Genomic DNA, 19376 nt, shown 5'->3' with positions numbered 1-19376 from the left:
TTCGATGAGCTGGTAAAGGCGGTCGATACTGATTCTCCTCCTTATGAGGAGATTATGGACAGAATCAATGCTCTCAAATTGGCTAATTCTTTCACCCTAGACGCCACTTTGCAATTGGCTAGGTTAGCGGCTAAGAATTCTGGGTTTGCTATTGTGGCGCGCAGAGCGCTTTGGTTGAAATCTTGGTCAGCTGATGCGTCTTCCAAGAACAAGCTACTTAACATTCCTTTCAAGGGGAAAACGCTGTTTGGCCCTGACTTGAAAGAGATTATCTCTGATATCACTGGGGGTAAGGGCCACGCCCTTCCTCAGGATCGGCCTTTCAAGGCCAAAAATAAACCTAATTTTCGTCCCTTTCGTAGAAACGGACCAGCCCAAAGTGCTACGTCCTCTAAGCAAGAGGGCAATACTTCTCAAGCCAAGCCAGCTTGGAGACCAATGCAAGGCTGGAACAAGGGAAAGCAGGCCAAAAAACCTGCCACTGCTACCAAGACAGCATGAAATGTTGGCCCCCGATCCGGGACCGGATCTGGTGGGGGGCAGACTCTCTCTCTTCGCTCAGGCTTGGGCAAGAGATGTTCTGGATCCTTGGGCGCTAGAAATAGTCTCCCAAGGTTATCTTCTGGAATTCAAGGGGCTTCCCCCAAGGGGGAGGTTCCACAGGTCTCAGTTGTCTTCAGACCACATAAAAAGACAGGCATTCTTACGTTGTGTAGAAGACCTGTTAAAAATGGGAGTGATTCATCCTGTTCCATTAGGAGAACAAGGGATGGGGTTCTACTCCAATCTGTTCATAGTTCCCAAAAAAGAGGGAACGTTCAGACCAATCTTAGATCTCAAGATCTTAAACAAGTTTCTCAAGGTTCCATCGTTCAAAATGGAAACCATTCGAACAATTCTTCCTTCCATCCAGGAAGGTCAATTCATGACCACGGTGGATTTAAAGGATGCGTATCTACATATTCCTATCCACAAGGAACATCATCGGTTCCTAAGGTTCGCATTCCTGGACAAACATTACCAGTTTGTGGCGCTTCCTTTCGGATTAGCCACTGCTCCAAGGATTTTCACAAAGGTACTAGGGTCCCTTCTAGCTGTGCTAAGACCAAGGGGCATTGCTGTAGTACCTTACTTGGACGACATTCTGATTCAAGCGTCGTCCCTTCCTCAAGCAAAGGCTCACACGGACATCGTCCTGGCCTTTCTCAGATCTCACGGATGGAAAGTGAACGTGGAAAAGAGTTCTCTATCTCCGTCAACAAGGGTTCCCTTCTTGGGAACAATAATAGACTCTTTAGAAATGAGGATTTTTCTGACAGAGGCCAGAAAAACAAAACTTCTAGACTCTTGTCGGATACTTCATTCCGTTCCTCTTCCTTCCATAGCGCAGTGCATGGAAGTGATAGGTTTGATGGTAGCGGCAATGGACATAGTTCCTTTTGCGCGCATTCATCTAAGACCATTACAACTGTGCATGCTCAGTCAGTGGAATGGGGACTATACAAACTTGTCTCCGAGGATACAAGTAAATCAGAGGACCAGAGACTCACTCCGTTGGTGGCTGTCCCTGGACAACCTGTCACAAGGGATGACCTTCCGCAGACCAGAGTGGGTCATTGTCACGACCGACGCCAGTCTGATGGGCTGGGGCGCGGTCTGGGGATCCCTGAAAGCTCAGGGTCTTTGGTCTCGGGAAGAATCTCTTCTACCGATAAATATTCTGGAACTGAGAGCGATATTCAATGCTCTCAAGGCTTGGCCTCAGCTAGCGAGGGCCAAGTTCATACGGTTTCAATCAGACAACATGACAACTGTTGCGTACATCAACCATCAGGGGGGAACGAGGAGTTCCCTGGCGATGGAAGAAGTGACCAAAATCATTCTATGGGCGGAGTCTCACTCCTGCCACCTGTCTGCTATCCACATCCCAGGAGTGGAAAATTGGGAAGCGGATTTTCTGAGTCGTCAGACATTGCATCCGGGGGAGTGGGAACTCCATCCGGAAATCTTTGCCCAAGTCACTCAACTGTGGGGCATTCCAGACATGGATCTGATGGCCTCTCGTCAGAACTTCAAAGTTCCTTGCTATGGGTCCAGATCCAGGGATCCCAAGGCGGCTCTAGTGGATGCACTAGTAGCACCTTGGACCTTCAAACTAGCTTATGTATTCCCGCCGTTTCCTCTCATCTCCAGGCTGGTAGCCAGGATCAATCAGGAAAGGGCGTCGGTGATCTTGATAGCTCCTGCGTGGCCACGCAGGACTTGGTATGCAGATCTGGTGAATATGTCATCGGCTCCACCATGGAAGCTACCTTTGAGACGAGACCTTCTTGTTCAAGGTCCGTTCGAACATCCGAATCTGGTCTCACTCCAGCTGACTGCCTGGAGATTGAACGCTTGATCTTATCGAAGCGAGGGTTCTCAGATTCTGTTATCGATACCCTTGTTCAGGCCAGAAAGCCTGTAACTAGAAAGATTTACCACAAAATTTGGAAAAAATATATCTGTTGGTGTGAATCTAAAGGATTCCCTTGGGACAAGGTTAAGATTCCTAAGATTCTATCCTTCCTTCAAGAAGGATTGGAAAAAGGATTATCTGCAAGTTCCCTGAAGGGACAGATTTCTGCCTTGTCTGTGTTACTTCACAAAAAGCTGGCAGCTGTGCCAGATGTTCAAGCCTTTGTTCAGGCTCTGGTTAGAATCAAGCCTGTTTACAAACCTTTGACTCCTCCTTGGAGTCTCAACTTAGTTCTTTCAGTTCTTCAGGGGGTTCCGTTTGAACCCTTACATTCCGTTGATATTAAGTTATTATCTTGGAAAGTTTTGTTTTTGGTTGCAATTTCTTCTGCTAGAAGAGTTTCAGAATTATCTGCTCTGCAGTGTTCTCCTCCTTATCTGGTGTTCCATGCAGATAAGGTGGTTTTACGTACTAAACCTGGTTTTCTTCCAAAAGTTGTTTCTAACAAAAACATTAACCAGGAGATTATCGTACCTTCTCTGTGTCCGAAACCAGTTTCGAAGAAGGAACGTTTGTTGCACAATTTGGATGTTGTTCGCGCTCTAAAATTCTATTTAGATGCTACAAAGGATTTTAGACAAACATCTTCCTTGTTTGTTGTTTATTCCGGTAAAAGGAGAGGTCAAAAAGCAACTTCTACCTCTCTCTCTTTTTGGATTAAAAGCATCATCAGATTGGCTTACGAGACTGCCGGACGGCAGCCTCCCGAAAGAATCACAGCTCATTCCACTAGGGCTGTGGCTTCCACATGGGCCTTCAAGAACGAGGCTTCTGTTGATCAGATATGTAGGGCAGCGACTTGGTCTTCACTGCACACTTTTACCAAATTTTACAAGTTTGATACTTTTGCTTCTTCTGAGGCTATTTTTGGGAGAAAGGTTTTGCAAGCCGTGGTGCCTTCCATCTAGGTGACCTGATTTTCTCCCTCCCATCATCCGTGTCCTAAAGCTTTGGTATTGGTTCCCACAAGTAAGGATGACGCAGTGGACCGGACACACCTATGTTGGAGAAAACAGAATTTATGTTTACCTGATAAATTACTTTCTCCAACGGTGTGTCCGGTCCACGGCCCGCCCTGGTTTTTTAATCAGGTCTGATAATTTATTTTCTTTAACTACAGTCACCACGGTATCATATGGTTTCTCCTATGCAAATATTCCTCCTTAACGTCGGTCGAATGACTGGGGTAGGCGGAGCCTAGGAGGGATCATGTGACCAGCTTTGCTGGGCTCTTTGCCATTTCCTGTTGGGGAAGAGAATATCCCACAAGTAAGGATGACGCCGTGGACCGGACACACCGTTGGAGAAAGTAATTTATCAGGTAAACATAAATTCTGTTTTTTTGGGCTTTCAAAAATGCAACTTCTGTGGAACAGGTTTGCAAGGCTGCATTTTGGTCCTCTGCATATTTAAAAAAAAAAAAAAAAAAAAAAGTTACTTTTTTTTCTCGGCTGAGGTTTCTTTTGGGAGAAAGGTTCTTCAAGCGGTGGTGCCTTCTGTTTAGGTTACCTGTCTTGTTCTCCCTCCCTAGTCATCTGTGTCCCAATAGTAAATGATGACATTGTGGACTCGCCATATCTTAGGAAAGAAAACAAAATTTATGTTTACCTGATAAATTTATTTCCGGATATGGTGAGTCCACGACCCCACCTGTTTTTATTAAGACGGTTATTTTTGAGTAAACGCCAGGCACCTTTACAGCTTTGTATTATTCCTTTTTCCATTTCCCTTCGTGGGAAGTGAAGGGATGCTTGACAGCTCTGCTGTGGTGCTCTTTGCCTCCTCCGGCTGACCAGGAGTGATATTCCCAACAGTAAATGATGACGTGGACTCACCATATCCGGAAATAAATACATTTATCAGGTAAGCATAACTTTTTTGTTTTTCTTAAAGGGACATTCCAGCCAAATTTGGAATCTACATGGATGAAATAGTTTTGTAATATACATGTATTAGCAAAAATGTTTCTAATAAGTTATAGAGGTTTCAAAAATGTATTTAAGTATGCAACGTGCACCAGAATTTTAAACACTTGCTCAGAGAGCCTACAGTGCATGCACCATCTGGTATTGACTCAATGTTTTAATTGCTCACATGATACCAGCCCCCCTGGCTATCTGAGTAGCTGCAGTACTTAAAATGCTGGTGCACTGAGAATATCTAGTTATGCTTCACATGCACGTGCAGTGAAAAATGTTAGCACTAAAACAGTTGTAACTTTTTCTAGAAGCATTTTTTGCTAATACATGTATAATGCTAATGTTTCTTTTAAAAGATGTCATTCATCTATGTGCATTTAAATTTTTACCGGAATGTCCCTTTAAGTAGTCCAAAATATTTACACAGTTACTGCAGTTTACAGATTGAAGTAATGTATTTCTATGTTGCATCTGTTTAAAGGGTCAGATAGAGCATAAGTTGTAAGACTTTTCAATTTACTTCCTTTATCAAAGTATGCAGTTTTATACGCACACTTTATGAGTTACCAGCTGCTACTGAGCATGTGCAATATCTGTGTATACATATGAGTCTGCGCTTGGCTTATGCCTGTCACATGATAGTTATACGCACACTTTGAGGTACCAGCTGCTACTGAGCACGTGCAATATCTATGTATACATATGAGTCTGTGATTGGCTCATTGCTGTCAATAGGATAGCCTTATGATTATTCCCGGCAGTAATTAGTATGTAGGAAAGCCTTATGCTTATCCCAGGCATTAATTAGTACATAGGATAGCCTTCTTCTTATCCCAGGCAGTAATTAGTACGTAGGATAGCCTTATGCTTATCCCAGGTATTTATTAGTACGTAGGATAGCCTTATGCTTATCCCATGCATTAATAAGTATGTAGGATAGCCTTATTCTAATCCCAGGCATTAGTTAGTATGTACTTTAGCCTTGTACTTATTCCAGGCATTATTACGTAGGATAGCCTTATGCTTATCCCAGGCATTTATTAGTACGTAGGATGGCCTTATGCTTATCCCAGGCATTGATTAGTATATGGTATAGCCTTATGTTTATCCTATGCATTAATAAGTATGTAGGATAGCCTTATTCTAATCCCAGGCATTAGTTAGTATGTAGGATAGACTTATGCATATTCCAGGCATTAGTTAGTACGTAGGATAAACTTTTATGCTTATCCCAGGCATTAGTTAATACGTAGGATAGCCTTATACTTATCCCTGGCATTAATTAGTATGTAGGATAGACTTATGCTTATCCCAGGCATTAGTTAATACGTAGGATAGCCTTATACTTATCCCCGGCATTAGTTAGTACGTAGGATAGCCTTATGCTTATACCAGGAATTAGTACGTAGGAAAGCCTTATGCTTATCCCAGGCATTCGTTAGTACGTAGAATAGCCTTATGCTTATCCCAGGCATTAATTAGTATATAGTATAGCATTATGCTTATCCCATGCATTAATTAGTACATAGGATAGCCTTATTCTATTCCCAGGCATTAGTTAGTATGTAGGATAGCCATATGCTTATTCCAGGCATTTATTAGTACGTAGGATAGTCTTATGCTTATCCCAGGCATTTATTAGTACGTAGGATAGCTTTATGCTTAGCCCAGACATTAGTTAGTATGTAGCATAGCCATATGCTTATCCCAGGCATTTATTAGTACGTAGGATAGCCTTGTGCTTATCCCGGGCATTAATTAGTACGTAGGATAACCTTATGCTTATCCCAGGCATTAATTATTATATAGTATAGCCTTATGCTTATCCCAGGCATTAATTATTATATAGTATAGCCTTATGCTTATCCCATGCATTAATTAGTACGCAGGATAGCCTTAGTCTAATCCCAGGCATTAGTTAGTACGTAGGATAGCCTTAAGCTTATTCCAGGCATTAATTAGTACGTAGGATAGCCTTATGCTTATTCCAGGCATTAATTAGTATGTAGGATAGCCTTATGCTTATACCAGGAATTAGTTAGTATGTAGGATAGCCTTATGCTTATCCCAGGCATTAGTTAATATGTAGGGTAGCCTTATACTTATCCCCGGCATTAGTTAGTACGTAGGATAGCCTTATGCTTATACCAGGAATTTATTAGTATGTAGGATTTCCTTATGCTTATACCAGGAATTAGTACATAGGATAGCCTTATACGTATCCCAGGCATTAGTTAGTACGTAGGATAGACTTTTATACTTCTCCCCGGCATTAGTTAATACGTTGGATAGCCTTATACTTATTCCCGGCATTAGTTAGTACGTAGGATAGCCTTATGCTTATCCCATGCATTAATTAGTATGTAGCATAGCCTTATACTTATCCCCGGCATTAGTTGGTACGTAGGATAGCTTTATGCTTATACCAGGAATTTATTAGTACGTAGGATTTCCTTATGCTTATACCAGGAATTAGTACATAGGGTAGCCTTATACGTATCCCAGGCATTAGTTAGTACGTAGGATAGACTTTTATACTTCTCCCCGGCATTAGTTAATACGTTGGATAGCCTTATACTTATTCCCAGCATTAGTTAGTACGTATGATAGCCTTATGCTTATACCAGGAATTAGTACGTAGGATTGCCTTATGCTTATCCCATGCATTAATTAGTATGTAGGATAGCCTTATACTTATCCCAGACATTATTTAGTATGTAGGATAGCCATATGCTTATCCCAAGCATTAATTGGTATGTAGGATAGCCTTATGCTTATCCCAGGCATTAATTAGTATGTAGGATAGCCTTATGCTTATCCCAGGCATTAATTAGTATGTAGGATAGCCTTATGCTTATCCCAGGCAGTAATTAGTATGTAGGATAGCCTTATGCTTATCCCAGGCATACTTAAAGTCCCCCCACAGTGTTTGTCATTTATTACCTTTTGTGGAAGCTTATTCCATAAATCAATCACCCTTTCTGTAAAGAAGCTTCTGCAAATATCTCCTGGATCTACTGCCCTTCAGCTTGAGATCAAGTTGTCAATTCCCTACTAGTCCTGAGCGAGTGTAAATAATGACTCCACTTTGAGTTCTGACCATGGATTTATTTCTTTGGCTTATGAAATAGTTTTTCTGTCTTTCAGTAATGATGGGCTCCTTGCTAGCCGCTACTACAGAGGCACCTGGTGAATACTTCTTTTCGGATGGTGTACGGCTTAAGAAGTACCGAGGGATGGGCTCACTTGATGCTATGGAGAAGAACACCAGCAGCCAGAAACGATACTTCAGGTACTACACACACGTGATAGCCGACATAAATATCGTTTTGATGCAGATTCATATTTTAAAGGGACAGTGCACTGACATTTTTATTATATGAATGTATTTTCATTGACTTGTTATACCAGCTGCAGAGTATAAAATGTAGGAGAAATTGCATTTTCAGGTTTATTTGTGTATATGAAGTAGCTGGTTTTGTGCTTTTAAACCACAGCCTGTTACAATGCGTTGAGCTTCAGGTAATATCAGATCTCATTATGTTATCACTTTGTGTACACACACTTGCTTCCTTATCTTATATTTGTCTAGAAAACTAAAGCTCAGTACATAGAGAGAACAATGGAAAATTATCATTTTATTACTTAACTATCCTGCACCCCACTGAGAGTGTAATCTCTTCTGCTAGCTGTGTTTACTTAGGCAATTCAATAGATTATACTCCAGTACAGGGAGTGCAGAATTATTAGGCAAATGAGTATTTTGACCACATCATCCTCTTTATGCATGTTGTCTTACTCCAAGCTGTATAGGCTTGAAAGCCTACTACCAATTAAGCATATTAGGTGATGTGCATCTCTGTAATGAGAAGGGGTGTGGTCTAATGACATCAACACCCTATATCAGGTGTGCATAATTATTAGGCAACTTCCTTTCCTTTGGCAAAATGGGTCAAAAGAAGGACTTGACAGGCTCAGAAAAGTCAAAAATAGTGAGATATCTTGCAGAGGGATGCAGCACTCTTAAAATTGCAAAGCTTCTGAAGCGTGATCATCGAACAATCAAGCGTTTCATTCAAAATAATCAACAGGGTCGCAAGAAGCGTGTGGAAAAACCAAGGCGCAAAATAACTGCCCATGAACTGAGAAAAGTCAAGCGTGCAGCTGCCAAGATGCCACTTGCCACCAGTTTGGCCATATTACAGAGCTGCAACATCACTGGAGTGCCCAAAAGCACAAGGTGTGCAATACTCAAAGACATGGCCAAGGTAAGAAAGGCTGAAAGATGACCACCACTGAACAAGACACACAAGCTGAAACGTCAAGACTGGGCCAAGAAATATCTCAAGACTGATTTTTCTAAGGTTTTATGGACTGATGAAATGAGAGTGAGCTTTGATGGGCCAGATGGATGGGCCCATGGCTGGATTGGTAAAGGTCAGAGAGTTCCAGTCCGACTCAGACGCCAGCAAGGTGGAGGTGGAGTACTGGTTTGGGCTGGTATCATCAAAGATGAGCTTGTGGGGCCTTTTCGGGTTGAGGGTGGAGTCAAGCTCAACTCCCAGTCCTACTGCCAGTTTCTGGAAGACACCTTCTTCAAGCAGTGGTACAGGAAGAAGTCTGCATCCTTCAAGAAAAACATGATTTTCATGTAGGACAATGCTCCATCACACGCGTCCAAGTACTCCACAGCGTGGCTGGCAAGAAAGGGTATAAAAGAAGAAAATCTAATGACATGGCCTCCTTGTTCACCTGATCTGAACCCCATTGAGAACCTGTGGTCCATCATCAAATGTGAGATTTACAAGGAGGGAAAACAGTACACCTCTCTGAACAGTGTCTGGGAGGCTGTAGTTGCTGCTGCACGCAATGTAGATGGTGAACAGATCAAAACACTGACAGAATCCATGGATGGCAGGCTTTTGAGTGTCCTTGCAAAGAAAGGTGGCTATATTGGTCACTGATTTGTTTTTGTTTTGTTTTTGAATGTCAGAAATGTATATTTGTGAATGTTGAGATGCTATATTGGTTTCACTGGTAAAAATAAATAATTGAAATGGGTATATATTTGTTTTTTGTTAAGTTAACTAATAATTATGCACAGTAATAGTCACCTGCACACACAGATATCCCCCTAAAATAGCTAAAACTAAAAACAAACTAAAAACTACTTCCAAAAATATTCAGCTTTGATATTAATGAGTTTTTTGGGTTCATTGAGAACATGGTGGTTGTTCAATAATAAAATTAATCCTCAAAAATACAACTTGCCTAATAATTCTACACTCTCTGTATAGAAACTTTCAGTATCAGTAAAGGGGAGAATTTTTGGGGGTGAACTGTCCCTTTAAGCTATAAGTGTTTTGCAATAATGAAATATCCCTTATAGCAGTGTATCTCAACCTCGGTCCTCGGATACCCCCAGCAGGCCAGGTTTTCATGATAAAAGAAACAATGCCTTATAGTATATTAAATATATTTCTCTAACATTGGTGTGTCCGGTCCACGGCGTCATCCTTACTTGTGGGATATTCTCTTCCCCAACAGGAAATGGCAAAGAGTCCCAGCAAAGCTGGCCATATAGTCCCTCCTAGGCTCCGCCCACCCCAGTCATTCTCTTTGCCGTTGCACAGGCAACATCTCCACGGAGATGGTTAAGAGTTTTTTGGTGTTTAAATGTAGTTTTTATTCTTCTATCAAGTGTTTGTTATTTTAAAATAGTGCTGGTATGTACTATTTACTCTGAAACAGAAAAGGATGAAGATTTCTGTTTGTGAGAGGAAGATGATTTTAGCAGCCAGTAACTAAAATCGATTGCTGTTTCCACATAGGACTGTTGAGATGAAGTAACTTCAGTTGGGGGAAACAGTTAGCAGACTTTTCTGCTTAAGGTATGACTAGCCATATTTCTAACAAGACCATGTAATGCTGGAAGGCTGTCATTCCCCCTCATGGGGACCGGTAAGCCATTTTCTTAGTCAAACAAACAGAATAAAGGGCTTATTATGGGCTAAAAAACTGGTAGACATTTTATGGGCTAAATCGATTGCTTTATTTGGGCATTTTATTCATATTTAGGCTGACAATTTGCATTTATAAACTTGGGGAACGTTTATTAAACGGCAGGCACTGTTAGACACCTTTTCCAGTCAGGGGGCCTTCCTAGTTATAGACTGAGCCTCAATTTTGCGCCATTACTGCGCAGTTGTTTTTTGAGAGCAGGGCATGCAGATGCATGTGTGAGGATCTGAAAATTGCTGGAAAAGCTTCTAGAAGGCGTCAATTGGTATCGTATTCCCCTCTGGGCTTGGTTGGGTCTCAGCAAAGACTATAGCTGGGACTGTATAGGGGTTAAATTTATAAACGGCTCCGGTTCCGTTATTTTAAGGGTTAAAGCTCTGAAATACTGAAATGCAATACTATTAATGCTTTAAGACACTGTGGTGAAATTTTGGTAATTTTTTAACAATTCCTTCATACTTTTTCACATATTCAGTAATAAAGTGTTTTCTGTTTAAAATTTAAAGAGACAGTAACGGTTTTGTTTTAAAACGTTTTTTGTGCTTTGTTGACAAGTTTAAGCCTGTTTAACATGTCTGTACCTTCAGATAAGCTATGTTCTATATGTATGAAAGCCAATGTGTCTCCCCATTTAAATTTATGTGATAATTGTGCCATAGCGTCCAAACAAAGTAAGGACAGTACTACCACTGTTTACTTATGAGGGGAGTAAACATGATACTACATCATCTCCTACTGTGTCTACACCAGTTTTGCCCACGCAGGAGGCCCCTAGTACATCTAGTGCGCCAATGCTTATTACCATGCAACAATTAACGGCTGTAATAGATAACTCCATAGCAAATATTTTATCCAAAATGCCTACTTATCAGAGAAAGCGCGATTGCTCTGTTTTAAACACTGAAGAGCAGGAGGGCTCTGATGATAATTGTTCTGTCATACCCTCACACCAATCTGAAGGGGCCATGAGGGAGGTTTTGTCAGATGGAGAAATCTCAGATTCAGGAAAAATTTCTCATCAAGCTGAACCTGATGTTGTGACATTTAAATTTAAATTAGAACATCTCCGCGCACTGCTTAAGGAGGTGTTATCTACTCTGGATGATTGTGACAACTTGGTCATTCCAGAGAAATTATGCAAGATGGACAAGTTCCTAGAGGTTCCGGTGCACCCCGACGCTTTTCCTATACCCAAGCGGGTGGCGGACATAGTAAATAAGGAGTGGGAAAAGCCCGGCATACCTTTTGTTCCCCCCCCTATATTTAAGAAATTATTTCCTATGGTCGACCCCAGAAAGGACTTATGGCAGACAGTCCCTAAGGTCGAGGGGGCAGTTTCTACTCTAAACAAACGCACTACTATTCCTATCGAAGATAGTTGTGCTTTCAAAGATCCTATGGATAAAAAATTGGAAGGTTTGCTTAAAAAGATTTTTGTACATTAAGGTTACCTTCTACAACCAATTTCGTGCATTGTTCCTGTCACTACAGCAGCGTGGTTCTGGTTCGAGGAACTAGAAAAGTCGCTCAGTAGAGAGACTCCATATGAGGAGGTTATGGACAGAGTTCACGCACTTAAATTGGCTAACTCTTTTATTTTAGATGCCGCTTTGCAATTAGCTAGATTAGTGGCGAAAAATTCAGGGTTTGCTATCGTGGCGCGCAGAGCGCTTTGGCTAAAGTCTTGGTCAGCGGATGTGTCATCCAAGACAAAATTGCTTAACATCCCTTTCAAAGGTAAAACTCTATTTGGACCAGAATTGAAAGAGATTATTTCAGACATCACTGGGGGAAAGGGCCACGCCCTTCCACAAGATAGGTCTTTCAAGGCTAAAAAGTCTAATTGTCGTCCCTTTCGCAATTTCAGGAACGGACCGGCCTCTAATTCTGCATCCTCTAAGCAAGAGGGTAATGCCTCACAACCCAAACCAGCCTGGAAACCGATGCAAGGCTGGAACAAGGGTAAGCAGGCCAAGAAGCCTGCCGCTGCTAACAAAACAGCATGAAGGAGTAGCCCCCGATCCGGGACCGGATCTAGTGGGGACAGACTCTCTCTCTTTGCTCAGGCAAGAGATGTTTAGGATCCCTGGGCGCTAGAAATAGTTTCTCAAGGTTATCTCCTGGAATTCAAGGAACTACCCCCAAGGGGAAGGTTCCACATGTCTCACTTATCCTCAAACCAAATAAAGAGACAGGCATTCTTACATTGTGTAGAAGATCTGTTAAAGATGGGAGTGATACATCCAGTTCCAATAAAGGAACAAGGAATTTCTCAGGGTACCATCGTTCAAGATGGAAACCATTCGAACGATTCTACCCACTATCCAGGAAAGTCAATTTATGACTACCGTGGATCTAAAGGATGCGTACCTACATATTCCTATCCACAAAGAACATCATCAGTTCCTAAGGTTCGCTTTTCTGGACAAGCATTACCAGTTTGTGGCCCTCCCATTCGGGTTAGCCACTGCTCCAAGGATTTTCACAAAGGTGCTAGGGTCCCTTCTAGCGGTTCTAAGACCGAGGGGCATTGCAGTAGTACCTTACTTAGACGACATTCTAATACAAGCGTCGTCCCTGTCAAAAGCAAAGGCTCATACAGACATCGTTCTAGCCTTTCTCAGATCACACGGATGGAAGGTGAACATAGAAAGAAGTTCTCTGTCTCCGTCGACAAGAGTTCCCTTCTTGGGAACAATAATAGATTCCTTACAAATGAGGATTTTTCTGACAGAGGTCAGAAAATCAAAACTTCTAAGCTCTTGTCAAGTGCTTCATTCTGTTCCTCGTCCTTCCATAGCGCAGTGCATGGAAGTAGTAGGGTTGATGGTTGCAACAATGGACATAGTTCCTTTTGCACAAATTCATCTAAGACCATTACAACTGTGCATGCTCAAACAGTGGAATGGGGACTATACAGACTTGTCTCCAATGATTCAAGTAGATCAGAAGACCAGAGATTCTCTCCGTTGGTGGCTGACCCTGGACCATCTGTCCCAGGGAATGAGCTTCCGCAGACCAGAGTGGGTCATTGTCACGACCGACGCCAGTCTAGTGGGCTGGGGCGCGGTCTGGGAATCCCTAAAAGCTCAGGGTCTATGGTCTCGGGAAGAGTCTCTTCTCCCGATAAACATTCTGGAACTGAGAGCGATATTCAACTCAGCTAGCAAAGGCCAGATTCATAAGGTTCCAATCAGACAACATGACGACCGTTGCGTATATCAATCATCAGGGGGGAACAAGGAGTTCCCTGGCGATGAAAGAAGTGACCAAAATAATTCAATGGGCGGAGGATCACTCCTGCCACCTGTCTGCGATCCACATCCCAGGTGTGGAAAACTGGGAGGCGGATTTTCTGAGTCGTCAGACATTCCATCCGGGGGAGTGGGAACTCCATCCGGAGATCTTTGCCCAAATAACTCAATTATGGGGCATTCCAGACATGGATCTGATGGCGTCTCGTCAGAACTTCAAGGTTCCTTGCTACGGGTCCAGATCCAGGGATCCCAAGGCGACTCTAGTAGATGCACTAGTAGCACCTTGGACCTTCAACCTAGCTTATGTATTTCCACCGTTTCCTCTCATTCCCAGGCTGGTAGCCAGGATCAATCAGGAGAGGGCTTCGGTGATCTTGATAGCTCCTGCGTGGCCACGCAGGACTTGGTATGCAGACCTGGTGAATATGTCATCGGCTCCACCATGGAAGCTACCTTTGAGACAGGACCTTCTTGTTCAGGGTCCATTCGAACATCCAAACCTGGTCTCCCTCCAGCTGACGGCTTGGAGATTGAACGCTTGATTCTATCAAAGCGTGGGTTTTCAGATTCTGTGATAAATACTCTGGTTTAGGCCAGAAAACCGGTAACTAGAAAGATTTACCATAAAATATGGAAAAGATATCTGTTGGTGTGAATCCAAAGGATTCCCATGGAATAAGATAAAAATTCCTAAGATTCTCTCCTTTCTACAAGAAGGTTTGGAGAAAGGATTATCTGCAAGTTCTCTAAAGGGACAGATCTCTGCTTTATCTGTCTTACTACACAAAAGACTGGCAGCTGTGCCAGATGTTCAAGCATTTGTTCAGGCTCTGGTTAGGATCAAGCCTATTTACAGACCTTTGACTCCTCCCTGGAGTCTAAATCTAGTTCTTTCAGTTCTTCAAGGGGTTCCGTTTGAACCTTTACATTCCATAGATATTAAGTTTCTATCTTGGAAAGTTTTGTTTTTGATTGCAATTTCTTCTGCTAGAAGAGTTTCAGAGTTATCTGCTCTGCAGTGTTCTCCGCCCTATCTGGTGTTCCATGCAGATAAGGTGGTTTTGCGTACTAAGCCTGGTTTTCTTCCTAAGGTTGTTTCTAACAAAAATATTAACCAGGAGATAGTTGTACCTTCTTTGTGTCCGAATCCAGTTTCAAAGAAGGAACGTTTGTTACACAATTTGGACGTAGTCCGTGCTCTAAAATTCTATTTAGAGGCTACAAAAGATTTCAGACAAACATCTTCTTTGTTTGTTGTCTATTCTGGTAAAAGGAGAGGTCAAAAAGCGACTTCTACCTCTTTCCTTTTGGCTTAAAAGCATCATCCGATTGGCTTATGAGACTGCCGGACGGCAGCCTCCTGAAAGAATCACAGCTCACTCCACTAGGGCTGTGGCTTCCACATGGGCCTTCAAGAACGAGGCTTCTGTTGACCAGATATGTAAGGCAGCAACTTGGTCTTCACTGCACACTTTTGCCAAATTTTACAAATTTGATACTTTTGCTTCTTCGGAGGCTATTTTTGGGAGAAAGGTTTTGCAAGCAGTGGTGCCTTCCGTTTAGGTAACCTGATTTGCTCCCTCCCTTCATCCGTGTCCTAAAGCTGTGGTATTGGTTCCCACAAGTAAGGATGACGCCGTGGACCGGACACACCAATGTTGGAGAAAACAGAATTTATGCTTACCTGATAAATTACTTTCTCCAACGGTGTGTCCGGTCCACGGCCCGCCCTGGTTTTTTAATCAGGTCTGATGAATTATTTTCTCTAACTACAGTCACCACGGTACCATATGGTTTCTCCTATATATATTTCCTCCTGTCCGTCGGTCGAATGACTGGGGTGGGCGGAGCCTAGGAGGGACTATATGGCCAGCTTTGCTGGGACTCTTTGCCATTTCCTGTTGGGGAAGAGAATATCCCACAAGTAAGGATGACGCCGTGGACCGGACACGCCGTTGGAGAAAGTAATTTATCAGGTAAGCATAAATTCTGTTTTTGTGAGTGGTGTGACAAGTGACCTCTCATGGTATATGTCTCTTTCCTGTCTGTTAGTCTATGCCTTTCTGTCTCATACTTTGTGTTTTTTTCTGTCACTACATACCTAACTCTCTCATCAGACGCTCATCATTGTTTCATCTCTTCTCTCAATGTATTTCCTGCAGTGAAGGAGATAAAGTAAAAGTGGCTCAGGGAGTATCTGGTTCCATTCAGGACAAGGGATCTATCCATAAGTTTGTACCGTACCTTATTGCTGGAATTCAGCATGGATGCCAAGACATTGGAGCCAAGAGTCTGTCCATATTGAGGTAAGTACCAAATCAATCACTTATTGTATAAAGAAGGAATTGAGTGTCGTGGGAACAATAATGCAGAGCCGAACAAGGGTTTTTCTTCATAAATGGAAAGAGTCCACAGCTGCATTCATTACTTTTGGGAATTCACAACCTGGCCACCAGGAGGAGGAAAAAGCCAAAGGCTTAAATACTCTCCCCACTTCCCTCATCCCCCAGTCATTCTTTGCCTTTCATCCCAGGAGGTTGGCAGTGAAGTGTCAAAAGTTTTTGGTAGTCTCTTATGGAGGGTAGTACTCTTCGGCATGGGACTCGAGTTTTAAGTAGTCCTGTCAGCCTCTCAGTGAGAGCATGGGTGAAAGAGTCTGGAGATGCAGGGAGAGTCTCTCAGCGAAACCATCCCGACTCATATTAACAGCTCCACAAGCAATCAGCGTTGACGAGTTTCGCTGCCTGCTTTTTTCTTTTAAGTCCATGGCAGAGGCGACGCTACTATCTGTCACACTTGAAGGGCCGTGTTCCTGTTCCACGGCGTAGATTTCGGTAAGATTGTTTCATTCTACTTTTATCATGGATGTATTGTAATTACAACTGTTTATCCGAGATGGGCTACAACCTTTCTGGGATAACTTTAACATAGGGTCTCAGTGAGGCTCCTTTTGTATCTAGGAATCAAGGGTTAATATCTCCTGAGTGGGATTATTGAACAGGGGGGTTTATAATCATGTTTATGTGATTCTGACTGCTACTGTGTAGTGTTGCTTCGGCTCATGGCTATTTTGGAACATAACGGCCTATGTCTAGCGTCCTTTTGTCGGGCGGGCTTTTGCATGGGCTGCACGGTTTACCTTGTGACCCCATTTCTTTTTTCCTGACCACGTGGCGACAGAGAAATCCTGGTCTGCTCGTGTCTGGTTCTCTGGAGGCGGCAGTGTCCCAGTTATGGAGGATTCTTGGAGACGGATGTCTCTCACTCAGACTCTACTTCTTGCGAAGATGAATGGCCCGGGTGATACATGCCCATCAGTTATGTTACGAATGCCGTTTTAGAGTGCTCTGTTCCTCTGGATCGGAGAATCGGGTGCCCACTGAGCCATCCGTATCTGGGGATTCTATTTCTCACGAGACGAGTTCCCTACCATCAACTCTTACTATGCATCCAGGTAACCCAAACGCTACCTTATCCTTTCTAGGGAGGCCTGTTCTCACCGGAGGTTACAACACGGTTTTGCATGGCCATATCTTTGGTGGTCAACTTTCGGGGCCGGTGTTTCCTTTTGTCCAGGTGTAGGTATTTCTTTCATGTAATTAGCAAGAGTCCATGAGCTAGTGACGTATGGGATATACATTCCTACCAGGAGGGGCAAAGTTTCCCAAACCTTAAAATGCCTATAAATACACCCCTCACCACACCCACAATTCAGTTTTACAAACTTTGCCTCCTATGGAGGTGGTGAAGTAAGTTTGTGCTAGATTCTACGTTGATATGCGCTCCGCAGCAGGTTGGAGCCCGGTTTTCCTATCAGCGTGCAGTGAATGTCAGAGGGATGTGAGGAGAGTATTGCCTATTTTGAATGCAGTGATCTCCTTCTACGGGGTCTATTTCATAGGTTCTCTGTTATCGGTCGTAGAGATTCATCTCTTACCTCCCTTTTCAGATCGACGATATACTCTTATTTATATACCATTACCTCTGCTGATTTTCGTTTCAGTACTGGTTTGGCTTTCTACAAACATGTAGATGAGTGTCCTGGGGTAAGTAAGTCTTATTTTCTGTGACACTCTAAGCTATGGTTGGGCACTTTGTTTATAAAGTTCTAAATATATGTATTCAAACATTTATTTGCCTTGACTCAGGATGTTCAACATTCCTTATTTTCAGACAGTCCGTTTCATATTTGGGATAATGCACTTGAATCAATTATTTTTTCTTACCTTCAAAATTTGACTTTTTCCCTGTGGGCTGTTAGGCTCGCGGGGGCTGAAAATGCTTCATTTTATTGCGTCATTCTTGGCGCAGACTTTTTTGGCGCAAAAAATCTTTTCTGTTTCCGGCGTCATACGTGTCGCCGGAAGTTGCGTCATTTTTGACGTTCTTTTGCGCCAGAGATGTCGGCGTTCCGGATGTGGCGTCATTTTTGGCGCCAAAAAGCATTTAGGCGCCAAATAATGTGGGCGTCTTATTTGGCGCTAAAAAATATGGGCGTCGCTTTTGTCTCCACATTATTTAAGTTTCATTTTTTCTTTGCTTCTGGTTGCTAGAAGCTTGTTCATTGGCATTTTTTTCCCATTCCTGAAACTGTCATTTAAGGAATTTGATCTATTTTGCTTTATATGTTTTTTCTCTTACATATTGCAAGATGTCTCACGTTGCATCCGAGTCAGAAGATACTTCAGGAAAATCGCTGTCTAGTGCTGGAACTACCAAAGCTAAGTGTATCTGCTGTAAACTTTTGGTAGCTATTCCTCCAGCTGTTTGTATTAATTGTCATGACAAATTGTTAATGCAGATAATATTTCCTTTAGTAATGTACCATTACCTGTTGCAGTTCCATCAACATCTAAGGTTCAGAATGTTCCTGATAACATAAGAGATTTTGTTTCTGAATCCATCAAGAAGGCTATGTCTGTTATTTCTCCTTCTAGTAAACATAAAAAATCTTTTAAAACTTCTCTTTATACAGATGAATTTTTAAATGAACATCATCATTCTGATTCTGATGACTCTTCTGGTTCAGAGGATTCTGTCTCAGAGATTGATGCTGATAAATCTTCATATTTATTTAACATGGAATTTATTCGTTCTTTACTTAAAGAAGTACTAATTGCTTTAGAAATTGAGGATTCTGGTCCTCTTGATACTAATTCTAAACGTTTAGATAAGGTCTTTAAATCTCCTGTGGTTATTCCAGAAGTTTTTCCTGTTCCTAATGCTATTTCTGAAGTAATTTCCAGAGAATGGGATAAATTGGGTAATTCATTTACTCCTTCTAAACGTTTTAAGCAATTATATCCTGTGCCGTCTGACAGATTAGAATTTTGGGACAAAATCCCTAGAGTTGATGGGGCTATTTCTACCCTTGCTAAACGTACTACTATTCCTACGTCAGATGGTACTTCGTTTAAGGATCCTTTAGATAGGAAAATTGAATCCTTTCTAAGAAAAGCTTATCTGTGTTCAGGTAATCTTCTTAGACCTGCTATATCATTGGCTGATGTTGCTGCAGCTTCAACTTTTTGGTTGGAAACTTTAGCGCAACAAGTAACAGATCATGATTCTCATAATATTATTATTCTTCTTCAACATGCTAATAATTTTATCTGTGATGCCATTTTTGATATTATCAGAGTTGATGTCAGGTTTATGTCT

General features: G+C 42.2%; 1 protein-coding gene across 2 annotated transcripts in view; it reads left to right on the top strand.

Moving 5' to 3' along the window:
- Positions 1 to 19376, top strand: part of LOC128662540 (inosine-5'-monophosphate dehydrogenase 1) — a 230833-nt gene that overhangs the window by 38051 nt on the left and 173406 nt on the right. For both annotated transcript variants that reach the window (XR_008402796.1, XM_053716324.1), the window contains exons 3-4: positions 7585 to 7729; positions 15878 to 16021. Coding sequence is in view for 1 of the 2 variants with exons in the window: in XM_053716324.1 (XP_053572299.1) it covers positions 7585 to 7729; positions 15878 to 16021 (289 nt within the window). In the remaining variant the exon portion in view is untranslated. The remainder of the gene's footprint in view (positions 1 to 7584; positions 7730 to 15877; positions 16022 to 19376) is intronic.

This window comes from Bombina bombina, chromosome 6, assembly GCF_027579735.1.
Source record: "Bombina bombina isolate aBomBom1 chromosome 6, aBomBom1.pri, whole genome shotgun sequence".
Taxonomy (NCBI): Eukaryota; Metazoa; Chordata; class Amphibia; order Anura; family Bombinatoridae; genus Bombina; species Bombina bombina.
Note: the sequence above shows the minus strand (reverse complement) of the source record. Positions and strands in the feature narration are given on the sequence as shown.